Source organism: Alosa alosa, chromosome 8, assembly GCF_017589495.1.
Source record: "Alosa alosa isolate M-15738 ecotype Scorff River chromosome 8, AALO_Geno_1.1, whole genome shotgun sequence".
In the NCBI taxonomy this organism is placed as follows: domain Eukaryota; kingdom Metazoa; phylum Chordata; class Actinopteri; order Clupeiformes; family Clupeidae; genus Alosa; species Alosa alosa.
The window spans coordinates 7,543,106-7,570,457 of NC_063196.1; the positions used below are offsets into that span (position 1 = coordinate 7,543,106).

General features: G+C 42.4%; 1 protein-coding gene across 1 annotated transcript in view; it reads left to right on the top strand.

Annotated features, from left to right (window-relative positions):
• The window catches only part of LOC125299176 (MAM domain-containing glycosylphosphatidylinositol anchor protein 2-like), a 214,908-nt gene that overhangs the window by 73,864 nt on the left and 113,692 nt on the right, over nucleotides 1-27,352 (top strand). The window contains 1 exon segment of the mRNA XM_048250330.1: nucleotides 17,187-17,361. Coding sequence (XP_048106287.1) covers nucleotides 17,187-17,361 — 175 coding nt within the window.

The window sequence follows — 27,352 nt, forward strand, 5'->3', positions numbered from 1 at the left end:
ACTCAGCTACTAGAGAAATAATTTTGTTTTTGTATGTTCCTCCAAGTTGGCCTACCATAACTTCTACCAACTCTGCACTGTAGACCCTAAACTGGCTATTTATATTTTTCTGTGAAATAAGCAAATGTATTTGTTCAACTTTATGAAGCAGAATTACGCACTAGGCTACTTGGAACATAACATATTTTTGTTTGCGCAGGAGAGAGAATGACAGCGATTAACAAATTGCACTTGTTGCTGTTTACCAATAAATACTATATATTTTTGCAAACAACAAAAACAGAAAGGGATTGAGACAGCAAAGCTAGAGATTGGGCAGGAACAAGGTCAATTGGTAGATATGCTTCAAAACGTTAGGAGCTGGATGTGGATGAATGAAGCACAAGTATGCTTTACTAATGTTAAGCATGCATTCTGTTTAACGTTACACGGTATACTAAAAGTAAGCCAAAGGTAAATGTAGCCTTGTGTGGCTGTGTAAAGTTGACCAAATTACTGTAATATAGGCTGTTAGGCATGAATAAAGTAGGCTACTTTGTTGCTACAACCCTTCCGGACACGCTAATGGGGACGATGTTGACATTTTCCTGTATTTTGATGAGAAAACCTGGGCATCTCCATTATTTTCAATGTTCAATGTTGACAGCTATGGAACAAAAGAGAAACGTGAATATGGCTTCAGAAATCACATTCCTCTAGAACCTTTGCTAGTGACTATGTCCCTCAGTCTCCATTGAGTCTCTACGAAAGCCGCAGCGCAAGGCCTTTATCTTGCTACTCTGCAAGAAAGAAGGAAATGAGGGGTAAACGTGGTGTGCAGAGAGTAGTGCCTGAAGTGTGAAGACTGAGACTGAGAGCTACATGGAAAAATATGCACCTAGGCCACTTTGAAATGTTGCTGTTTTCATGATTACAAAATTTGGGTGACCCCCTTCCTACACTAAAAAAGTTGGGTGACCCTCCCTCAACAAAGAATAAAATGACCCTCCCCTATTTTCCTCCGGTGGTCCATTCCATAAATACCTAACGGTCCCCTATCTAAAATAACACATACTTGAAGTACCATTCATAATATGTTGTCAAATATTGAAGTTGTGGGAAGTTTACATAATACGATGTCTTTGTCATGGGGAAGTGTTTTTCCCCATGCATTTATTCTAGGCTACTGTCAGTGACTGCCGCGAGAGAAGCGGGTTCTGTGTTGCGTTCATTTCAGTGACTGACGCGAGAGAAGCGGGGTCTGTGTTCTGTTGCGTTTCGTTAATTTATTTTCATTGGGCATGCCCTGCCGTGCCGTCCACGGCTCTTCAGTTCCGACAAAGCCGAAATTAGGCTACTCCTTTTGAAACAATGAGTGCAGGCCGCGCGTTTGTATGGTTTTATTGCTTGACAGGGGGGGATCCCAAGCTTTACGATATAGGCCTATTAACTGGCCGCCCGATTCACGTAGGCTGGGGGGCAGAGGGGGCCATCAAACATCTGTGCCAAGTTAATCCGGCCCTGCCCCCAACAAATCACACCTTCCCACCTCTGTGACAGCTTAAAAGAAGTCGAGAGGACTCCTTACTCACAGACCTATTCACAAACCGGTTTTTGTGGCATTTCGCCATGTTTTGAAATCCTATATGCTACAGGAGCTTCCTAATCGCGGAGGAAGCAATTTTGCATTGTAGACATAACTAACATGCAATAACGCCACCAATAACAACCAAAACTAGGCTACTCATTGTCAACATGTAAATTCAATGTAACATTATTGTGAATCAAATTAAAATGTTCTCTTTTGCAAACGTAGGCATAGGCATAGTAACAGATTAATTTAATAATGTTACAAAGATACTACATCAATCCGTATGTTTCATTAGGCTACTAGGCTATTTGTTTTGCCTTATTCTTGATTAATTTAGGCTAGGCCTTTTATTCAGTTATTCATCATCTTCCGTCCTTGTGTAGCGAATTTATTCTCAGACCTGTCACCCGTCACTCATCATCATAAGGGAGGTGTTTGGAATCATTCCCTAAATTAACAATCAGCCAATCAAGGTGGTCACTTCAGTCAAGCTTGTGCATGAGTAATAACGCCATCCATAGCAAATAAGACTCACTCATTCTTAGTCAAAGATTCTAGAGCTCCGGCCCAGAATCTTTGCTCTTAGTTTAGATGGTCATTTTCCTTACTAAGAGTAGGTCTGAAAGGCTTTGTGAATAACTTAATAAGATAAACTCCTAGCTAAAATATTTGGTAACACTTTACTTGATGGGTGAGTTCATAACACATTCATAGCAGCTGTCATAAACTGCACATAAAGCATTCATGACTGTTTCATGAGACATGACTCAACATTCATACCAAACCTTTTATGAATGTGGAAGACAGAACGATGACAACTTGTAAAAATAAAAGTCCAACAATCGCAAAGCAGCATTGCCGTTTTTCATAATTGCTGAATTTAACACTGGGAGGTAAACTAGCCTACATTCAGCTGACCCGTATTTGTGTAACCTGGAACGGTTGGACATTAGCAAAAGATAAGAAATCATCTGCAAAGGTATCATAAAACAAATACATTTTCATGAAACAAAAATGATTTGCTTGACCATGTTCTGTCTTTTTGGCACTGGAGTAGCCCATTGACTCAGATGTGACGTGATCAGGTAAGAGGTTTGGAACAAAAACGGCAATGCTGCTTTGCAATTGTTGGACTTTTATTTTGACACATTTTTGTCTTTCTGTCTTTGACATTCATGAAAGGTTTGGTATGAATGTTGAGTCATGTCTCATGAAACATGAATGCTTTATGTGCAGTTTATGACAGCTGCTATGAATGTGTTATGAACTCAGCCGTCAAGTAAAATGTTACCAAATATTTTATTGCTATTTTAGTGGTAAGATAAAAGGCTTTGTGAATATGGCCCCTGGTGTCTAACCCATGCATAGCCCATTTACACAAAATAATGGTTGAATATTACTGATGATCATTGTTATTTAAGAACATCTTGCTCATAAAAATCATCATACCGCACATTGGGGTCACCAAAAACATCTTCCTCGTAAAATCATCATCCCCGCTTTGTTTGAATGCTGGGAACTGTTATTTAACCTAGGCTACTTAATATTCTGTGGTTCTGAACTGCAGGTAACCAAACCAGTGGTTTATTTTGGGCTTTATTATTTGTCGCATTCAGTGTGGGGTATCAGCATCTCCGACGGTAGTCTACCCTATTAAAAATATAAGTTTTCGAAGTCCCAAACGGAGAGCCATACTTTATTGTTTTTAACGATCTCTATGCTACTCACCAAAATGTAGGCATGGGAACATGATGAAGTATCCAACTGTCGTGTGTTAAATTATTGTGATTACGAGCCAGTGGTTTTCAAACATTATGCGTGACTCGGACATCTAACGAAATGCAACAGGCTCATATCGTCCTCGCATTCGCAAAATGAGGACATAAGCTACAGACTGCTCAGATAACAGGTGTAGCTACCCCCAGTTTTGCACGGTTTTAGTCAAGTTATAGGTCATAGTTGTCTAAGCCTCTATTGCGTAGCCTGTTCGCTAGATATCACCAACAACATTGTTTTCTGCAGAAGCCTACCCAAGTCTACAGATTAATTCTGAACAGTTATTTCTCTACTGGCTCATTATCACACAATACACTGTTTTGATTTGCGTAGTTGTGTTACCCCCAACACTGACAATAACGTAGATGTACAGTGGCAGAGCGATGCACAGTGGCTGAAAGTGGTACTAAAGTTTCACGCAGCTTCACCCCGCGTATTGTGCGACTGAAGTGGCCATTTGAAAGCAACACCCACTGTATGTCCCTCTGCAGTAGCAGTGGAACAGCCTTTGAGTGTGGATATTTCTCACTACACCTGAGTGGCCCATGCTCTATTGTGTGTGCTTTCTTGTTTGCATATTGTACCCATAGATTTTAACCCAAATGATTATATATTGAAATACGATTCTCTATTTTTGATCAACTCTATTGCTGGTCTATATGCTGCATCCCTGAGCCGGCCGTAACATAAATTGGAGGCTCGTCCGGGATGTTTTGAGCTTTCTTTGTAGAGACTGGAACAGTCGTGGGATGAGATTTTTTTGAAGTGGTTTTGGTTGATCTTTTGTGCAGAGGGGCCTAACAGAGCTGTGTGACTACCTGTGTCACACACACACACACACACACACACACACACACACACACACACACACACAGTCACAGAGTTAGCAGCTGAATCACCCTCACTCACTACTCTCAAATTAGCAATCTGCTGCACACCCATTCTCATCTGGACTGAGCATCCTTACTGGCCACTCAATTCATTTAAATTCAATGTTGCTTTATTAGCATGATTGTAGACAGGAGGAATGCTGCAAAGCCACTCTCAAACTGAAGGATCTCTCTGAAGGTCTGTCAAACCCCCCAGATACAGTAGGAACAGACTACTCCTGTCAGTGTAGTCATTTAACCTTGTCCCCAATTCAAACATGTATTCACTCAGTCATGTAGGCCTACATACAGTACTAAGTCATTCATTCATTCATTCATTCATTCACTCACTCACTCACTCACTCAACTATTTAGTCATTCATGTACTAATTCAACTCTATCTACGCTTTGTCTTTATCCTCTCTCTCATTCTCTCTTTCCCTCTCCCTCCCCTCCCTCTTCCCTTCACTCCATCTTTGGTTCTTGTTTGAGATTACACTGTTGTGTGTGTGTCTGTGTGTGTAAACTTTCAGTTACAATACACACACACACACACACACACACACACACACACACACACACACAAACACGTACACACACACACACACACACACACTGACAAATACCAATGTCCACTGAGTTTTGTCTATTTACTAGGGCTGTCAAACAATGAAAAAACAAAACAAATTAATCTCATATTTTGCAATGTATTAATCTAGATTAATCACGATTAAAAAGTGTATTTCCCCCCTAAAGACTAAAGCTTCTTAGCCTGATGTAGTCATACTCAATTCTAGTCAGAATATGAGTCTGATACTTCTCCATTGGGACGTAATTATGGGCCGTGTTTCAACCGATACAGGGGATGCCTCTGCACTCAATTGGATAGACCTAACCAATAAGCGCAACAAAATAGCTTACCATGAGGTGTAGGAAGAAAACACACGAACCATCCTTCTTCTCCTATATCCCTTCTGTTTTTGAAAATAATTCTGTGGAACAGTGATATGCTACAAACATGTTAAACAGCTGGGAAAGGCTGTCGCAAATCCCTCAAACAGGTGGTCAATCAGAGATTTCAAACGAACGAGGGAACATGTCGCAATGCAACAGCGCTGTTTTCCCTTGATGAAAGTGAAACCACGAGTTTTCCCACATCTCAATTTTGGCCAAAGTTTTCAGAAATAATCGTTTTCAGTGATACAACCTCATTAAATCATTGTAATTTTCAATATGGGGTCTTAAAAGCCATGTATCCTTCTAGCCACAGCGTTTTTGTTTCAAACATAAGCCTAATCTAAACGTGCTCAGATGACGTGATAGACCAGGCGCAGTTGCTCACCTGTCCATCATCGTAAAGCCTGATTTGATTGGTCCGCCTGATATAGGGCGAGCATACTCCCACCACAATGAAGCAATGCCAGACCGAACCTACCGACCTCAGTTGTGGGCGGGACTAAGTTCGGAATGGCACCCAGGCTAAAAGCTTCTTAAAGGGCATATTAAATACAAAATAAAAGACCAAATTAATGAGTAACCACAAAGGGTGTATATTTGTGACACAAGTAAAACACTTTTATATTATTTAAATTATAATAATGACACAGTCATTTTGTTTTCAAATATACATTTCTAAAGAAATACCATTTAATTGAGGACTTTAAAGGAACTATGGAGTTTTTCAACCTTTATAATATATTTCCAAGACTTACAATACGTTGAATGACACGTATGCCATAGCCTGACGGGGTCTGTATTGCTTTTACTGGCACTTTGGAACTTCTGGGTGCGGGTAGTAACCCGAGCACAAAAAGAACTACAAAATTCGACTGGTCTACGGCATACCTCACCCCAACCCACCCCCATTTCCTCAAATTCGGACGTGAGAGAACTAGTGTTTGTTTGCCGGCTGCCACGCATGTATGTTGTTGTCATGGCCTAAGCAGTAACGAAACCGAAGAAGGCATAGGTTTTGTCGGAGGAAACTAGGAAGAGAAAGGGAGAGTGACAAAATCAAAGGCCGGACGAGGATCAATATCAGCGTTTGCTCGCTGGCATGAGCTAAGGTGGAGGAGGGGTGCCCAACCGATGCTGACTTGGTCTTCCTGCTATTGGACTAGGTCTAATGCTTGCATACTACTATCTCTATCCGAATTTTACCTAGCGGAAGCTATCTGGTCCTCCATTTATCTTCATAAATCTAATGCTAGTAGACGAGCAAATTATCAATCTGGTAGATAGCATTCTCGTTCCTATTTGAGCATTGCAATTGATGACATGCAAATCGCAAATGTTTGATCTAAAATGTTGTAGCCTACAGCCTAATGTTGGAGTAGTGTTTTATGATGAAGCCCCTTTTTTAAGGACAAAAAAGTCAGAAATAACTAATCCTATTTATTTTTCTGGTGAAAGTGTCTTGCCTCCGCCTATAATGCAAGCGATGTTTCAACTTTGCAGATTCATCTATGGTAGCTTGATATTATAATATTGACGATATATATTACCTACCACACAAACATTAAATTGAAATAGCATATCCATTCTGTAAAACAGTAGCCTGGCTACTATAATGATGCTGGCTTGTAAACGTGAGCTACTCGATCTTTTGGCGTTTGAAAAAAATAAAACCCATGACATTATACTCATATGACATGCTGAAATATATGGCACTGTACCTGGGATGAACATTTCACACGCAACGCAGGCGGGGTATCGGCTTGTCAACAAATGCACGTGTATCCACTCCTGGTGTTACCGTGACAGATTTTACGACAGTACTAGAAGACAATACTGTTTCTCGACTGTAGGGGGACCCCGAGAGCAAAACTTCCATTGCTGTTGCTTTAAGAGTGTCTACTCTACATGTTCTTATAATGATCTTGTTATGGTATAACAGCTTTCATTCCTTTTAGAAATAGAAGCACGTAATGACATGATCAGACGCCTTCCCCATTAAATGGACTATATTACTGTGCTTTTAACACCAGGCAAATTATTAACCAAATAACTTTCAGTGTCCCGCCGGCGGGACGGTTTCCCCCCCCCCCAACATTCTAAATCAATTGTATGCACCATATTGCTATGTAGCATAGTAATGTTATACACCATTTCAAAGCTTTGGCTCTTGGGAATCCAAAAATGACAATTTTTTTATGTACAATCTGTATAGCGCTTTACATTCTCAGATTAATTTTATTATGTCTCAATTAAATTTGATCCAAAATGCCCCCCTCCCCCTTCTCCGCTTTTGGTGATACCCTGAGTTCTGGCTGCAGTGTAGATGCAGCACAATAAGTAGATGCCTCATATTGGGTACTGAAATATTCACAAGAATCCATAGAAATGTAATCTTCATGTTGTATTATCCAATATTAGTTGTACAGATGTATAGTCTATCTTATACACACTCATTGAACCAACAAAGTAAATGCAAAAATAGAGACTTTTTTGTAATTATTCCATATTTTGTGTAGTCAGTCTATATCAGAACACCTGACATACAATCTAAATAGTCCACAAGAAACCTCAAAGTGTTACCTTTCATTTGAGACCAGGATTATGCTTCTACACAAAGGGGTTCATGTGCAGTAAGCATTAATTGTCAGTATGCATTTTGGATAACAAAAAGTCCTATGGGGAGTATCCATAGGCATTTTACAAAACGCATGGGCATACCTTGGCAAATAATAGTCTAAAAGCACTCATTCATTCTATATTGATCAACTTTTGCACACAGCTTCACAAGACCTGGTGCTAGGGCTCAGTTGTGTTTCTAAGGGATATCAAGTGACCTAGAGGGCTGAAATGTGGTCAGTTCAGAGATGCTTGTAATCCGGCAGAAAGAAAAAAACTATATTCTAGCCTCTGTAGCTCTTTGTCAGTACATCACACAGTTATCTTGACTGCTTCCTACAAAAGCTACAGGTTCTCAGCTTTCTATAGAGGTCCAGCACTTGATGGTTGACCCCAAAAGAGGTGGGAACAATGCCCTTGTAAATAGGCACAGTACAATTTCAGGCAAAAACTTGACATTTTTACTGAGAACTAAACTGAAACTTTCCGCCTACAAGCCCCTCACCGTCCCCCTCCATCTTCAGCTAACTCTCAGGCTGGCGTCTGCAGGTTGCGCAGCTTCGTGGTTCGCAGTTACGTGACATCAGCCCCCCTCAAAGGAACTAGGTAAACATTATGCGTTAATTACGTTAATATTTTTTTAACGCATTATGTATTTCAAAATTAATCGCAGCGATTAACACGTTCATTTTCACAGCCATACTATTTACCCATGTTGAGTTCAAACTGGGGGGGGTAAAAAAACACCACCTCTTTTATTTCTCCACACTGCCACACAACTGGGGAGGTGCAGGGATATAGGCACACACACACACACACAGACACACACACACACACACACACACACACACACTGCCACACAACTGGTGAGTGTGTTTGATGTCTGTAAGCCACCCCATGTAATTTGTTTCACTTCAGCGGCTGGCTGTGTGTGTGTGTGTACATGTATGTGTGTGTGTGTGTGTCTGTGTGTGTGTGCGTGTGTGTGTTCGTGTGTGTGTGCCCTCAGCTGGTCTAATGAGACCTCTGGTGTCTGGTGTGAGACACACTCCTCTGACCAGCCATGTGAAAGGCAGTGCTGTGTGTGAAGCGGTCACTTTGGGGCATGCTGCATTAGTGTGGAGATGTTGTGATCCAAACGTCTCCGGCTTCAGCTTGGACTCTAAGCGAATGTCACTCGGGCTTTAACTTCTGAACAGAGACGATAATATTTGACTAATGGCATTTAAATGAAAGGCATTAAGCTCGAAGACAAACATTCAGTTAAGCACTCTGCAATTCGTCCGTGTGTGTGTGTGTTTATTTCTGTGGCCTTGATTATAAGAAAATGTCCCTTCTCCAACAGAACCCTGGCAGGAAGCAAAAAGACATGGCAGGGTTGGAGCAGCACTGCAATTGGTTGTTTGTTTGTTTGTTTGTTTGTTTGTGTGTGTGACAAATGGCGGAAGCTCGGCCAGTCGGCATGCCAGCCGGCCTCAGAGTAAACACCATGTGCCACTGTCAGTGGTCATGCCACCAGATCCGTGCCCATCCATGATCCACACGCCACCCCTCAGTGCCTCCATTATGTCAGGCCACCCCCTCCCCACACACACACACACACACACACACACACAAGGCTATTAGGAACCAGTTGGCTGAGTTTGGGCAGGCCTTATCCCAGCAGGTAGTTTGGGGAGGAGATTTACTCTGCGTTCGTGCTCCAGCATACTCTGCCAAAGCCTCCGCCAGCGTGGCCCGCATTTCAATTAGCCCTCCCCTCCTCCTCCTCCTCCTCCTCTCCCTCCTCCTTCTCCTCCTCCTCTCCCTCCTCCCCCCCTTTCCCACAGACCGAAGCAGAGATTCCTCCAGAAACCAAATGGAATGAGAGTGAAGTGGCGTGTCCCCCCCCCCTCTCCTTTCTCTCTCTCTCCCTTTCTCTCTCTCTCTCCTGTGGAAGCTAATGTTGATCTTTATCTACTTGTGTCATTCTGGCGAAGCCGCGAAGTGCGTTTTCATTGCAGTGACTTTGTGTGCTTTACCCTCTAGGGCGAAGGAAGAAGTCTCTTCTATTTAGGACATTTGTTTGTGTTAGTCACCTACATGTAGCGGCCCACTGCATCAGGCTCCATAACACTGATGCATGGGGGGAGGGGGTTCAGCATTACATTAGGGGTTTGACTGGATAAAATGTATTATTACAAAAAGATGCAGAGACCACACAACATGGAGGAAGCCTTCAAAAATACTATAGCCTACTGCTGCTACAGTTTGGCAGCTACTTTTTTTTGTTTATCTAGTGGAGAGACCAGGCCAATTGTGGTCCAGCTTAATGGTGTTAGTCTGAGTATTTAGTTCTGGCTCAGCTACACTAAAACAACGTGTTGGCCACTACTGCACATTCATACTGTAAGTGCTGAAGGATATCAATACTTTCACTTTTGGCAGTGTGGAGGAAAAGACTCTTTGCTACGTGTTATCAGTGAGCCCGTTGCTCTTAGTTACAGGATGTGTTGCATTAGTATCTTCATATATCTCCAAAGCTCTGATAGTGTGCTTTTTTGCTCTAAGTGATTTCTGTACATTTAATTAAATTGATCATTTTAACTAGCCTGACGTTTCTAGTCAGAATATGAGTCTGATACTGCTCCATTGGGATTTCAACCGATACAGTGGATAGACCTAACCAATCAGAGCAACGAAATAGCTTACTGTGAGATGGAAGAAAACACAAACCATCCGTCCTCTCTACAAATGCCTTAATATTGTAACAATGTTTTCTGATCTTTTGTAAAAGTTATTGTGCCATCAATATCTCCTACAACACTAGGAGATACAAGGGTGGGCCATTAGGGAAAAACTGATAGCCTATATCCCCTCCGTTTTTAAAAATAATTCCGTTGAACACTGATGCTACAAAAATGTTATAAACAGCTGGGAAAGGCTGTCGCAAATCCCTCGAACAGGTGGTCAATCAGAGATTTCAAACAAACGAGGGAACAACATGTCAATGCAACACGCTGTTTTCCCTTGATAAAAGTGAAACCATGAGTTTTCCCACATCTCAACTTCAGTTTGTTTTCAGTGATACAACCTCATTAAAATAATATGGATTTTCCATATGGGGTCTTAGAAGCCATCTGTCTCCTTCTAGCCACACTGTTTTGTTGCAGACATAATCAACCTATGTGTGCTCAGATGACGTGATAGACGAGGCGCTGTTGCTCACCTGTCCATCATCGCAAAGCCCAATTTGATTGGTCCGCCCAGATCTGGGGCGAGCATAGTTGCTCCACAACAGAGCAATGCCAGACCGAACTTCCCGACCTCAAATGTTGTGGGTGGGACTAAGTTCTGTTGGCACCCAGGCTACATTTTAACAGCTCTGCTCTGTCCTCTTAGCTGCCTAAGCTATTATTGTTGTGGTTTTTGACATTTATTAGATGTAATCAGCAAAAAGTGGAATCTTTTGAGAAAAAGAGGCAGAAAAGCACTTTAAAAGCAACCAAGACAGACAGGCAGCCAAACAAGACAGACACACACACCACACACACACACACACACACACACATAAACAAACTAGCATAAAAGCAGCCAAGGCTCTCTAAAGAAGTTGGATTTCATGGCTCCTTTGTTGTGTGAAACAATACACCAGCACTTTTCTCTCACTCTGTCTGTATCGCTGTGTAATGTCACACACACACACAGAATACACACACACACACACACACACACAGAGGAATGGGTATGATAAGGAGTCTAAGCTAAGAGTGTGTGGGGGTGTGTGTTCTGCTGGGGTCCAGGCCCAGAGATGGCAGATGCACAGGGAGCACTTCAGGACATCAACGCTAGTCAAGTCAAGTTTATTTACAGTATATAGCACATTTCATACGGTAATTCAATGTGCTTTACATAAACAAAACCAAACAATAATAACAAATAAAAGCATAGAAAGGCAATATAGTTATTATATTATTAATATAGCTAAATCCAGAAACCCCTTCTTCTTCTCTTCCCTCTCTTTCTTTCTATCTTACTTCTCTGTCACACCATCTCTCTCTCACCATCTCTCTCTTTCTCTCTCACCATTGCTCTCTCTCTCTCACACACGATCTCTCTCTCTGTCTCTCTCTTTCAAATTTCTGAAAACATCAAAAGATTTATCGGCACGTATGTATAAAGTTATTGCTTTCAAAGCAACAGGTAAAGCATGTAAGATATCACCTTTCCATTAATATTTATTGAAAGAGAAAATAAATAAAAAAGGCAGTAATAACTTCAGCAAACTAACACACATTCAGCAATAGAACCTACAATAGTAGTCCTCATTCTCTCTCTGTCTCTCCCCCTCTCTCTCTCTCTCTCTCTCTCTCTGCTGTCTTCCTGCCTGGTCTGTTATCATAACTAAAGTCTGCCTGTTCTGCTCTATAAATGAACTGTCTTCCGAGGCCTCACATCCATGTGTACTTTGTATTGACTCAAATTACTTTGCATTGATTGTGGCCTTGTTGGGCTGTTTTGCAAAAGGAGTTTGTTATGTAATCCTCTGATGTGTTGGCTACCTTTCAAATGTTGTTTTATCTCTCTCTCTATCTCTCTCTCTCTCTCTCTCTCTCTCTCTCTCACTTGGGTTGAAAAGCCTTTGAACTAACTGTTGCATTTTAAGTCAGAGCTGAGGATAACAAATCTATCAAGTGCAGGTGAGGACATCACAGATTTATTCTGCCTGAACGCATAATACCCCCACACACACACACACACACACACACACACATTTGCTGAAACAAATAGTTTGCAACAACACACGCTGAACTTGAATCAAACATTCTTTAGAACACAGCTGATCAACCGTCGTTTAAAGAAATAATGGGAAATCCCATTCAAGTCAATGGAGCGTTCTACTTGCCTTGTGAAGAGTGGTGTAATAAGTTGTTATTCGCCATTACATTTAGCACTCCGTCTTTCATCTTGGCATTTGACATGTTCATTCTGGTAATAGCAATCACTTCACCTATGCTGTCAGTGAATAGACAGAGTAGTAATGGCCTGATACACATAGTCATAGCATATTGGAGATAGTAGGATAGATAGGACCATAGGATATCACTGTGTTAGCTGAAGGCGTCAACATTTTTCACCAAATACCTTTCACAAAATCTCATCTTTAGATAGATAGATAGATAGACAGATAGATAGATAGAAAGATACTTTATTGATCCCCAAGGGGAAATTCAAGGAATTCTTTGATGTTTATTTTCCAAATTGGGTTGATTGCCTATTATATTGAATGTGCAACAGTGATGAAAATGTAGCTTCTCCTATGACAGTGGATCAAGAGCAGTGGATCTTAAATCATTTGAAATAATCCCAACACACACACACACACACACACACACACACACACATGGGATTAAGTCAGTTGGTTAAGTGTGAGTTGGCTGTCCCTGTAAACAAGGGGCTCTCTCTTTTACACACATGTACCCACACACACACACACACACACACACAAAAGGCCTATATATACATGGGTGTGGTGGTGCAATGGTAAACTGTATAAGTGGCCAGCTCAGGTTCAATTCCAAAGTGCTGCGAGTCTCTGTAAGCTGCTTTGGATAGAAGTGTCTACTGAATAAGAATGACCTTTGCATACAGTACATACCCTCTAAACAACCATGAGGACCATTATCAGTACACTGACATGAGAAAATGGATAGACTGGTGTCAGAAGTTCTTGAATTTCCCCTTGGGGATCAATAAAGTATCTATCTATCTATCTATCTAGAAAGATGTACTAACAACCAAGAGGGGTGTACTCTAGTTCAGATGTATCGATGACCAGTGATGAGACCTCTGCTCCTTTCATCCTTGCACATCTCAGAGCTCTGAACACTTATCAACAGCAGAGGCCCTATCATGACAGCCTAAAGCGCATTGTCACTAGTCAAAAGCTTATTCAAATTTAGTAGGATGTCCAGTCCACATTGGGAGTGTTTTCGTTATCAAACGTCGAGCGCATGGCGCAACAAGGTGTTCCTAGGTTTCTTAATCAGTCATGGGTGTGTTTGGGGCGTAACATCATTTAAACCAATGAGAATGACATCTGTCATTCCCTTTAACGGCACAAAGCGCAACGTCAAAGAATGCATCGGTATTTTGGCATTCAACGGCACATTTGAAGGAGTCTGCTTGCGAGACCGTATGGAACAGTCATTCCACTAAACCTTTTTTTGCTTTACTAAAACCTAGCATAGCCTTTACGCATTTGCACTCGTCTATTATTTGAACTCATTGGCAAAGTGAAACTAACTTCACCATGGTGTCAGTCAACGACAAGACAGTTATACGTAGTAAGTTACTTTCACTATTGAAGGACAATGGGAAAACATAGGCTGGAAAAAGCAACACTAACCCTAATATTTTTCGAATGACTGAATAAAACAATGTTTAAATCCTGCAGAGTAGTTGCTTATATCTCGTGATAGTGCGTCTTCAGCTGTGCTCTCGACTAATCACTTTAAACCGTCATTACCAATTTGCAAATGAATTGTGAGATGTATTTAGTAATATCTTTATTCTAATTATGTTTCCCATTGTAGCCTAATCATGTAATTTCTAATGTTTGGCATAGATGTGCGCTGGTGCGTGTTCATGGAGGGTAGAAGGATGGTGCATTGTGCATTGTCCAATATGACTGTTGACAATGCCCTCTTAAAATAACATATAAACATCTCACCACAGACTTCTGACCAGGTTTCTCTTGGTCAGTGGCATAATGCGTTTTAGGTGGTGTACAATAATGATTTCTAGACAATGCACTAGGACACTCCCTAGGTTGTTAATTGCCACACCCCTGGGCGCTTTGTTTAAAAAATAAACATGCAAAATAAGAAAATATACTTCTACATAATTTTCTTTAAGTCTCTATCCTGTCATCAAACATTAAAGGAAGATTCCGGTATTTAGCACTTTGAGTCCCATTTCTGGTTTGTTTTGGATGAACTAGAGTGGTGTACACCGCAATTTTGACCATTGGTCCTCTCTCGACCTTTCTGACTCGTTTTGAATCACCTTTGACTGCTCAGGGTGGCTGCCAACAGGCATACTGTAGTAGGCTACTCAAACATGTCCTAAAACAACCCTTAACGTTCGTTTTCAAAACTGTGCAACTCATCAAGTGGTTAGTGGTGTTCGTTGATGTTCCAAAACAAGTAGCATAGCGAAATACAGTTTCTGTCGTGTTTTATTTGGCATTTTGTAAAATCCCATTGATTTCTGTTGGAAGACTCATTGCACATTGATATTACTGCGCCACCGTCTATGCTTCAGGTTCAAATATTGAGCGGAAGTTTATACGCGGTTGTGAGGTGTCTGAATAAATAGTTCCACAATAGGCCAAGCAAATAAGACGGCTGGAAATCATACATTGCGCCAATATATTTGCTTTTAATAATCAACGAACACCACTAACCACTCTGTCAGTTGCACAGTTTTGAAAACTGCCCAATCAGTGCATTTATTTCTCTTATGTCATCAAACAATACAAAACCACAAAATATATCACTGTAGTTCTTACATCCATCCAAAATCTTGTGCAACACATAGCTTAACCTGTGCAGATAACTGAAATATGGTAGGCTACATACTGTAGCTGCCATTGTGAACATCAATTGGCCAACCATGGTCAGGGCCCATTAGTGCATTTTTGTCTATCTTATGTCATTAGACAATACAACACAATGGTGTGTACATAGCTGCCATTGTGAATATTAAACTTCAAACAAATGCCCAAAACCTTGTCAGGTCCCAGAGGGAAATGAAAAAAGAGTCGCCTGTACAGCTGGCAGCACACTTCTTTATTACATTTCACTCAATGAGTGAACGATCTGAAGTGAACCTCACCAAGTCATATTGCACAAATATCTTGTCAAAAAACAAAAAAGATAACGTATTAACCGGTTACCATTATTTTAGATAAATGTTTCTGTTCCGAAACAAAAAAAAAAGTAAAGTTTCTGGTTTTGTTTCTGGATTGTCTGTGATCGTTCTGTGAACTGGTTCAAAGCCTTGATCAACACTGACACCAGCAACCATCAAGAACAATCATATTAATCAGAGATGGGTGTGCAGTGTACAGTTTGACAACTAATGTTAATTTGAAACAAATCAGATTGAACAGAGATGACAAAGTATATTAAGTTATTTCAACTGACAGTCTACATAGCAGTCATCTATGGCATCACTACAGTCACATTATGAGGAGATCTATCTCCTTTGAAAGGGAAAAGGGACTCAGATACTGCATTTTTTACTTCAGCTTAAGTTGACATCATTGAACTTTTCCGCTCCATTTTCCATTCTGCTTCATTTGAAATATTTTTGATTCTTATGAAGTGCTTCACTATAGTAATCTTCCGCAACGTCAGAAAACCTTGTCATGATATAATGTCATTATGAGTTTGACATTATATCAAAACTAATTATAATTTAGTCCTGTTTTTCAGCAGTGTTGCATGAAGATGATCTACGTTGTTATGTGCCGTTAAATTCTGCCTTCCGTCTTTCATCTTGACATTTGACATGTTCATTCTGGTAATAGCAATAACTTCTTCAGCTATGCTGTCAGCCTTCTGTGGGAGTGATTGAGGTCAGTATCCTAACAAGGCCAAAGAACACTTTGAAAAGTACTGTTGGAATTCACAGAGCGGAGAGAACAGGTTTCTGCTTCAATTCTCAGCAAAACTTTTGAAAAAGAGGCACTATGTATGCAGCGCTCATTGCCCGTGTAAGACAGATGGGGCTGCTCTTAAAGGGAATGACAGGTCCTTCGTAAAATGGCCAGGTTGAATTAAAGCCTCTTTTACATGAGCTCAGTAATGTAATTTGGGGCTAATTTGAGGAAATCAAATGATGAATTCTAACACCTGTTCTGAACAAAGCAGCCCACTCGGGCAGGCGAACTGGCCATAGCTCCTCTTTTCTACTGTTAAAGGCTTTAGCGCAGTAAAGCCCTCTGCGTTTGGCATGCACTTGGCACCAAACCAGCTGGTAGAGTGTGTGTAGTGTGTGTGTCTTTGTGTGTCTGTGTGTGTGTGTGTCAGTGTGTGTGTGTGTGTGTGTGTGTGTGTGTGTGTGTGTGTGTGTTTGTGTGTGCAGCTGATTCAGGTTTGCTCTGATCTGGCTTGTGTAGAGTCCGAGCGGCGCTCTAATGATCTTGTGTCCCCGGCCCTGCGAGGGTGAGCATTAAATGTGGGGATGTGTTTGTGTGCGTGTCTTTCTTTCTGTGTGTGTGTGTGAGTGGGAGAGAAGGCTGTGTGTGTGTGTGTGACTAAATGTCTGTGTGTGTGTGTGTGTGTGTGTGGGTACATACTGTATGTATAGTCTCAAGTCTCATCACGTCTCCTATCTTGCCCTTTCTGCAGATCCGGTGGACAAAGACAGCGGGCAGTGTGTCGGACCGCTTCCAGGACTCCAGTGTGTTCAACGAGACGCTGCACATCGCAAAAATCCAGCGACACCAAGGCGGACGCTACTACTGCAAGGCCGAGAACGGCCTGGGCTCACCAGCCATCAAGTCCATCCGCGTGGACGTCTACTGTAAGTGAAGCCCCAACCCCCATTCTGATGGCACTGAAGGATTTCTACACTGGCATTTATCGATGCTTTTGTGTAATATTAACAGACTATTAACAGTAGTGTAAAATGGTAAATGGAATGCATGCAGAGTGTCTTTACTCCTCTGAGTACTCACAGCATGTTACAGATGAATGCCTCCCATTCACCCATTCAGACACACACACACACACACACACACACACACACACACACACACACACACACACACACACACACAGCCACACATACTCACACAGCATACAGACTGTTTAGTTAAGGGAATGTTGCCTAAACCATATGATAAAGAAGCTTTAGTGTCTAAAGGCTTTGTGAAGGTGAATGGCCCTGGGGACACATTCCATTATAGCCCCTTTTACTTACTTTTACTTCGAATTAAGTTACTGCTTCATTGAATATTACAATAGAACACCATTTGACAGTGTCAAAAAACTATTAGTTGTATTATTGTAAATGTTGATGTTAGTATACTATTTGTGAAATAATGTGTAATGTGTTAACTGTTAAATGTGTTAACATCAAGGAACTAACATCATGTTGATGAGGTTTTACTAGCCCTCAGTTCTGCATGTGATATAGTAGACTACCATACTCTATATAAAGATAAAGACTTTGTGACTGGGTAGGCATAACAGGTACCGCTCTAGACTGGTTTACATCCTACCTCTCCGACCAACGTTTCATCGTCTCCATTGGTCATTTCATCCAACTCCTCCTCACTACTCTGTGCTGTCCCCAAGGGCTCAATCCTGGGGCCCTTACATTTCTGGATTTACATGTTGCCACTGGATCAGATTATTAACAGTTTTGATATGTCAATTGCATATCATCCAGCTCCATTTCTCATTCAAGCCCACTGAATGATATATCCTTGTTTAGTCTCTTAGAACTATCAGGGATTGGGCAGCAGATGGCCTTCTGCAGCTAAATGTTGACAAGACAGAGGTCCTTATTGTTGCTCCTGAACCTCATGTCCCCACCATCAAACTGGGACCTCTACCTTCTGTTGCCCATCCAAACCTATGTGTAGGTGTTATATTTGACCAGTCACTATTATTTGACAGCCATGTAAAACCAAGTCATGTTTTCTTTTCATTTTGACATTAAATTGAGATCAGTAGTGTCCTACACAGAGCTCAAACATGCTTTCATCTCCTTCTACATAGACTACCGCAATTCACTCTTCTCATCATTCACTAAGACTGCTCTAGACCACCTACAGAGCATCCAAAATGCTGTTGCAATACTGCTCACCAAGTCAGATCAATGGTCTCACACCCCCTCTCCTACTCATGTCACTCAGCTAGCTCCCAGTAACTTCATTGATCCTAGCAATCCTAGCTAAAAACTTATTATAAAGCACACCAACATTCTTGAAGGACAATTTGCAGCATACAGTAGGATTCAATCAATACTCAGATACTGTGTCCTACACATCTTGTGTATTGATAGGATTTGTTTGTTTGGTGCCTTGCAAGCAATGTTGGAGAGACATGCCGGTCAAATGGATTCATGTAAATGACAGAAAGGATTCGAGTTCTGCGTCCTGTCAAATCAGCCACACAGAGGAGTCTTGGTGTCTGGAGGAAGCCTGACTCTTCACCTCAGCTCAGTAATGCATCCTTTCTCCTTGGGCGTGACCCTGTTGTCATATGCTATAGCGTGCACATCTCATTAACCTCCAAAGACGCAACAATCTTGCTTCTCATGTGAAAAAAAAAGACGCCCACAGCTGTGCTGCCTTGGGTCCGATGGGATTCCACCTCTCATTTTCCGATGCCTAATTCATTCCCGAGATGTCAGCCGTGCAGGAAGCAGAAAGCGAAGCTTTGATTCCAGCTCTGCCTCAACTCTCTGCTCTCCTCTCCTCTCTCCTGCCCTCCTCTGTTCTCCTCTCCTCTGCTTTCCTCTCCTCTCTCCTGCCCTCCTCTGTTCTCCTCTCCTCTGCTCTCCTCTGCTTTCCTCTCCTCTCCTGCCCTCCTCTGTTCTCCTCTCCTCTGCTCTCCTCTGCTCTCCTCTCCTCGCTCCCGCTTTCCTATGCTCTCTTCTCCTCTTTCCTCTTCTCCTTTGTTCTCCTCTCCTCCCTCCTGCTCTCCCCTGCTCTCCTATGCTCTCTTCTCCTCTTTCCTCTTCTCCTTTGTTCTCCTCTCCTCTCCTCTCCTCTCCTCTCCTCTCCTCTCTCCTCTCCTCTCCTCTCTCCTCTCTCCTGCTCTCCTGCTCTCCTCTGTTTTCCTCTGCTCCCCAGAGCTCTTTTCTGCTCGCTGGGTTACTAAGGACCGAGATGCTTTTCATCCAGCCTCCAAAAGGCAGCGTTGCATGTCCATCAAACTCCATCTGGTTGTCATAGCACGAACAGGCTGTGCCCTGTTAGCTCACAGCTACACTGGCTCCTGTGTTATCTTAGCAGGCCCTCACAGGTACACTCAGGGCGGGAGTGGGCGCTGATTGACAGTTGAAAACCTGTCGGGACCCCCGTTACACCAACCACTGTGAAAATGCCAGTTGTCAGCGATTATATAGCCGATGTGGTCTTATTATAGCCCAATCATTAACTAAACCCTCGTAGAAAGTTTGACAGTGTGTGTGTGTGTGTGTGTGTGTGTGTGTGTGTGTGTGTGTGTGTGTGTGTGTGTGTGTGTGTGTGTGTGTGTGTGTGTGTGTGATCTTTGCAGCCAACGTTACAATGTATCTTTGTAAACATTGTTGCAATGCCTCTTCATATCAGCCTCGTTTCAATGGCTATATAGCTACGCTACGACAATGCTGAAGAGAAAGTTCTCAAAGTCATTCTCAAAATACCCAATGGCTGTGTGTTAAATGTTTTCATGCATGTCTGAGGAATGGGTGAGGAATGTTCAGAAGACAAACAACAGACTATGCATGTGTGTTAGGCATAGGTAAGTGCACAGAACTTGTGCATTTCCTTAACAATATTTAATATTTTGGGCTAGTTTTTTTGGGCTAAACACAACATTGAGCTAATGTCTGTGTCTGTCTGACCTGGTGCCTGTTCACGTTAAACGGCGTGTGCATGCACACTAAGGTCACAAGCAAAGTGTCCTGGTTTTAGTTCTGTGAAATCTGGTCTCCCTAGCTGGAGCCCAAACGAGATTTCACTTTATGAGTGTGTGCGTGTGTGCGTGTGTGTGTGTGTGTGTGTGTGTGTGTGTGTGTGTGGTGTTTATTGCTGTAATAATGAGCAGTAATAATGTGCTTGACAAAAAGCACACCCAGTACAGCAGATCATATAGTTTGTTATCCTGTCATACTGTTAGTGTCTTCCGCTGGAGTTGTGGTGCACGACACACTCACAATAGGTTGTTATGATTGGCTATTGCTCTGTACTAGCCGATACTAATCCATTTGTTGGTAGTGGGTGCACTTACAGAGAGGATCCCCTCGGCAACTGCCTATGTCGCCTATGCCTGGGCCCGCCATGGGTACACTAGCTCCTATGTACAGTGGCTCATGTGCTGTCTTAGCAGGCCTCAGTAAGCTAGAATCCAAATATTTTCCAGTGACAACCAGGAATTGTGGTGTTTATAAAGTGGCTGAGTGTTGAGTGAAGTCTGTGAATAACCATTTGGTAGTCACTCAGCCCCTAAATAGTGCTGCTCCCTCATAAACTCATGCCTCTTCAGAGTGCCACTCATCTCTCCTGAAGGGCTGTGTGAGGACCCTGCCCCCAGCCAAATGGCTCTGGCCACAGCCTGAACTGAGGCCCCTGCCTAGGCAGATTAGCAATGTTGACATGACTTTAGATGCTGATGCATGGCAGTGTCCTTGACAGTGTAGCCATCAATTCATGTGTTGCCACTATTGCTGTGTAGTGTTTGTGTGTGCATACTTGCTAAATTGCTATTTGCTATCCTTCTTAGATTCAATTTCCTTTTTTTTCCCTTTTTTATTTTTAACAAATATTGACTTATGGTATTGGCCTGATCAGGAAATTAGGCTATTATTCTGTGTGTGTGTGTGTGTGTGTGTGTGTGTGTGTGTGTGTGTGTGTGTGTGTGTGTGTGTGTGCAGAATTGCATGAACACAAATACACTAGGGACCTTGTAAAGTTTTCTCTTAAAAAAGACAATAGACGGACGTGTGTGCGTGTGTGTGAGTGTGTGTGTATGTGTGTGTGTGTGTGTGTGTGTGTGTGTGAAGTGTAATTCTCACCCTCCTGTTTAACCCTCTCACATCCAGGTGTTGTAGGAATCAATTTATATATTATTGTGCTATTACACCCGTGGCCACGTTTGTATGGGAAGCTACGGCAGGTTGGAGAGATACAGTTCTGACTCTCTCACAACGTTGCAGTCATTATTTTAAACTTTTACTGCAATGTCACACTCAACCCAAGCAAAGCAAACCCATTCCAGAAGGTGTGTGATATCACAGATAATGCCATGGCTAAGATTAACTTTAAGCTAAAGTATCCATTTTGAGTTACAATTTACTTGACAGTATCGACATACGAGTGACATGACACTGTCATGAATGTGTCATAAACAAGTCATGAACATTTATGACATAACGCTTCTGTTATTAAGTGACATTCGGTTTTTGTCATAACAAGTTAGGGCTAGGATTAGGTTTAGGGTTAGAGGTTAGGGTTAGGGTTCATGTGTCATGACAGTGTCATACGTTCATGACAGTGTCACGTAACTCTTATGTCGATACTGTCATGTAAAGTGTTTCCCTATTCTGTATGCATTTTTACAATTTTAGAAAGCCAAGTGAAGCCACTTAAGAAAAAAAACAGCTCTTGTAACCCAGTGCTGACCTCACATGCACAAACATTACCCCAACCCAGAGTCTGTGTATTTTCCTCACAGGCATAAGAACAACACCCCTATGTAAACATTCCCTCAGCCACTTGTTTATGCATGTTCACTCTACGGATAGCCTGACGAGCCAGAGCCAGTCTGAGGGGCGGGATAATCGGTTGTCTTTCAAATTCCCTCTGCACGCAATAGGACAGCGCTGAGTCCCATGCGTTTTCCCACCAGCAGAGCTAGTTGGCTAGTTCAAACTTTTGCCAACTTAAAACAAGCTTAACTCGTGTCACACTGTTGGCCAACAGCAACATCCATCTTCTTTGTTTTCAAGTAGCAGGGAATTCAAGCCAAACCGTTGCAACTCTGTCATCAATCATTATGTTAAGCCCGCCTAAGGACTAGAAGTTTAATTTTTCGAGCTCACAAGCCAACGGAGAGTTGCTAGACTAGCCCTGGAAGCAAATGTAATTTGCTGCCGCTAGGGTGCGTCTAGATTTTTAGGCTACTCTACTGAGTAATTCACTGTGATTTAATACACAGTGATCCTATCCTATCAAGGGAGACTATGTTTGAAATGAAAGTACCAGGCTAGTGAAAACGTCATTAAAGTGTGTGTCTTTATCAGAGGATTGCACACGCGTCTCCCGCGTCTCTGGAGAAATGCTAGCGCTGTCCCCAGGGGCTATGCTAATTGAAGGGCTGGTTCAGCTCTCTCTCCATCACTGTCTCTCTTTGGATTCCTAATTAGCTCTGAAATTGTTGCTTTGGACACTGAGGATAGCAACACCTTGGACGTCCTGACAATGCTAACTACCCTACAGCCAAAACAAGGACAAGGTCATGGGGGGGCACTTTGGGAGTGTGTGTGTGTGTGTGTGTGTGTGTGTGTGTGTGTGTGTGTGTGAGAGAGAGGGAGAGAGAGTCTGTACATCTGTATCCAGAGGCTTGGAGTTCAGATCTCTAACCAGCCTGCAGGCCAACCTCTGATAGCTCTTATTAGATTAGTTACACACAGACCTAGACTGGGCCATTCATGATCCTGGATCAGTGACCGTCTCAGAGACCTACAGATACAGGCTGTACAGACACTGATAGGGGAAACGGCAAAGGGACTCTTATTAATGCTGTGCATTCAAGATGAGGCTGTTGTCGCACAGGTTACAGTCACTGATAGGGGAACAGCAAACGGATGAGGTCAGGGGCTAGTCCACCTCCCTGAAATTACTTTTTGTCGGTTGGGATGTCTAGTAGGTTGGGATGTCTGTCTTGCAATTTACAGAGATTGAATATTTTGCTTGTTTTCGTCCAGTCTGGGGGCATGTACGGTCCACTAATACATGACATTGAACAGAAAAGCTCCAGGTACACCGAAAACATTACTTCCTGTCAGAGGTATGCATTCAAACAATTACCTGGAAATGGCAATGTTTTGGGGCCCAAGCACTTTCTCAGACAATATTTGGTTTCTGTGATGAGTGGCTGCTGGTCCATGTATTTGAGCAGCGTTTCTGGCCACTGCAGGAACTCTGTCACTCCACATCTTACACAATTCTTTCTTTTACTTCTTCTTCATCGTTGCTCTAAATTAACGAGCTGTCAAAGTCTGTTACTGTAACTGATCACCATCCCTGTCTCAAAGCTGTTTTTGACATGACTGATTCCTAGTGTTGCTCCCCAAAAATGTGCCATGTTACTGTTCAGCTATGTGTGTGTGTATGTGTGTGTGTGTGTGGGGGGGGGGGGGGGGTGTGTGTGTTTGTTTGTGTGTGTGTGTTTGTGTGTTTAACATTAGCTTCTGTTTAGCATTAGTGTTCTTTCCATGCAATCAAAGGCTGCTTTCACTTATGTACAGTGTAGACATAAAAAAGCACAACTTCCATCCATCCATACATTCCATGACTCAGCATGACAGACTGTTTTCTGTCAATGGAAGCAATTGGCTGCTTGCATGTATACACACATTAGTGCTTATTTGTGTTCTGTGCATGGAACACAGTTCTGTGGATTTAATGCTAAAACGTTTGTGTCTTTTGTGGACAAAATGCACAATGGTGTTACATAGTTTTGTGATGAATTAGTAGGTTCCATAGCACAGAATGCCTTCTGTCGATGAGAAAAAGGGGTGTTACACTTAGCGCCCCATAATCTAGAACAGTATTAAAGGGACCCTATACAGTTTTGGCCATTTCTTTGCTGCTTTCTCGCATTTTGCTCGCAGTTTTCTCTACAGAGCTCCCCCTACAGCCTCAGAGTATATATTTTACAACACTCCTCGCTCGGTCAGTCTGCCGTTTCCTCATAGGCGGAGTTTGATATCCGAGCCAGGGGGAGCAGACAAATAATTGTAGCAGCTGAGACCTGGCCTACCATTTGGGGAACACAGCATGAGCACATATGGAGAAAACAAACATTCTAAATAAAGATATATAATTACATTGTAACAATTTAACAATTCGTCCTTATGAAATCCAATGCAGCACGGTTGTCTTGAAATGCAATAGACAGGGGTGTCGCCTAGCAATTGAAAACATTCAGGGCTTAGCCCATAGAGTCTGTTTGCTGCTCACTTTTTATAAATTAATCCACCGCCTCTAGCCTCATTTGCGCTACGTTGATTGAATATTTTGTACAATAATATTTTGTCAATTAAAGAATGTAATGACCTGTTGCCATCTTGACATTTCTGTTTGCTATTAAAACAAACTACATAGCCTATAACCACCTAGCAGAGTGGAGCTTTAAATAACAAGATCGGTTCATGCATGCTTAGCTTAAGGAGAACGAGTCATTGAAAACTCAAATTCGATTCTACAAAGGCAAAGTAAGTAAACTCCAAACTGTAGGCTATTGAGTGCAGGGCAGACCTAAATCATAGCGAGAACTCCAATAATCAAAGAAAGTGTTCACCTACAGTCTGATGCCTCTCCAAACGCAGAAACGAAGCGCAATGACATGTTAAGAAAAAAATATTCATATTTTCCAGTAATCCAATGACACAAAAAAAAGTAATCCACAGCGATCAGTAGGCCTAGATGCACAGAAAGGGTCGATGTATCTAGCCAGGCCTACGCGCGTCACATTCACCAGCCAGTTCCAAACAGGTGAACAAGGCTTCGCCACTTTGCTGGTTAAACAAAGTGGGATAAAATGTCCAAAATCTATACACAACGCAAAATCAATTAGTAAGCTGACAGGACATTTATATACATGACATTTAGGCAACCTTTTATTGCAACATTGGCACGGCTAGATGTCCATACTAGTGCAACAGTAATTTTCATTTTTTGCGTCCTGCATGCCTCGCCAGGCTGGCTGTTATGTCGCTTTCGATGTGAAGGATCGCAAAAGAAAACTTATTTTTAAAATATCTGGTCATGCCAGACGTATTTCACTAATTTTTGAAACAGTGCAATTACCCGTTTCCACCGGGGCAGTGCTCCCCTGCCCCCAAACTCCGCGTGTGCGTTTCCTCTTCCCCTGTTCTTCCGACATCGGTTTTCTCGCTTTCTGGCTCTTTTCGCCGGCTCTGCCATGATGGATGTCTGAGAAACTCCATCGCTACCTTGTTCTAGCTGGTGCCTGGTGTGTATGTGTGTAGTGCAGTAAAGTCATTTGTAACATCGTGAGACCGCGAGACTTTCTGACTCAGAGGCTGCCGGTTTTTCCGCTCACAGACGCTAGGGTGAAGCGAGACGGCCACCATTCAACCCGGAAAAAGTCTTATAACCATTCCAATGACTCCGAAGCTGTTAAGTTAAGGTAAATTAAGCTAAAAATTTAGTAATCGTCAATGATATCAGCAATGAGTACCTAAAGAGGCCGAGGCAAGAGAGAGATAGACAGACACACACACACACACACACACACTGGCCCTCCATTGAGGGAGTCTGCAGAGGACCACACATACACACACACACACACACACACACACACACACACGCCCTGAGAGATGTGTCCTCTCCTCTCAGCTCTTGTACAGTAGATTCAGACAGAGCTGTTAGCCAGCGGCTACATTATGTGCTAACCACAACGCTACATGCCACTCTGCTCAGCCTCGCCGGCCTGTCTGAGGTGATTGGATCTGACTGGTTACACCTCCACCCTCGCCGCCCCTTTAGAAACGTAGACCCCGTGTTTGGTCCTTACGTGATGTCTGAGTGAGGGGACTTAACCGGGAGCAAGCAGCAGCGGCGCGGAGAGGAGGATGGGAATGCGTGTGATGGAGACCTCTTGTCTGCCGTCTTTAATGAGGGCAAGCGTCCTTACCCCCCAGATCTCCACTCTCAGCCCTCAGGGGCTTCTCAGGCATCTGACACACACACACACACACACACACACACACACACACACACACACACAAACACACATAGTCTCTCTCACACACACTGTTGCCACGGTAATTGGGATTAGTTGGCATGTTGCGGAGTGAAAATGACAGAAGCTGTCACATGTCAGGAGATTCACCCCTGGGGCCTTGTGTGTGTGTGTGTGTGTGTGTGTGTGTGTGTGTACAGTAACTCACACAGTTATTTGTACCGCAGCGACAGAGCAACACATAAGTCAACTCTGTTTTATGAGTTTATTTTCATTTATTTTATGACTTACCTAACAGAAAATAAACTTAAACAAATATAAAACATCTAACAGTATTTTGCCACAACCATCATCCCTATGGCTGTAAATGGGCCTTTGGATGTATAGTTCACCAATGCATGAAACATTATTCTGTATGACTAAGGAGGTGTTTGTAGAAGAGGATTTGAGGAGGTGTTTGCAGAAGAGGATTTTTTTTTTTGTAACAGTTTTGTGCAAACTGCTGTAGCTTTGACGGGTGTCTAGACATTTGTTGTACATCATCGCAGTAAAAGCTGACATTTCAGAGTTTATTAGACTCTACTTACCTCCCTGCACATACAGCATATAAATCCTTTGTTGAAAAGAAAGATGTGTTTACTGAATCCAGATTCAGTAGGTGTTTAATGCGCTGACTTAAGCTCAACCCACCCATTGGCAACATCCCTAAGAAATCGTAAACAAACTGAGGATAGGTGATTGCAGATAAGATAGAATTTACTTTGATTTTAGACAAACAAACACAAACACTGGCACTGGTAGCTGGTAGACTCTGTCGCCCAGGTTGTACTGTGCCTCCTGCTTCAGGTAACACCCAAATGAAGGTTATC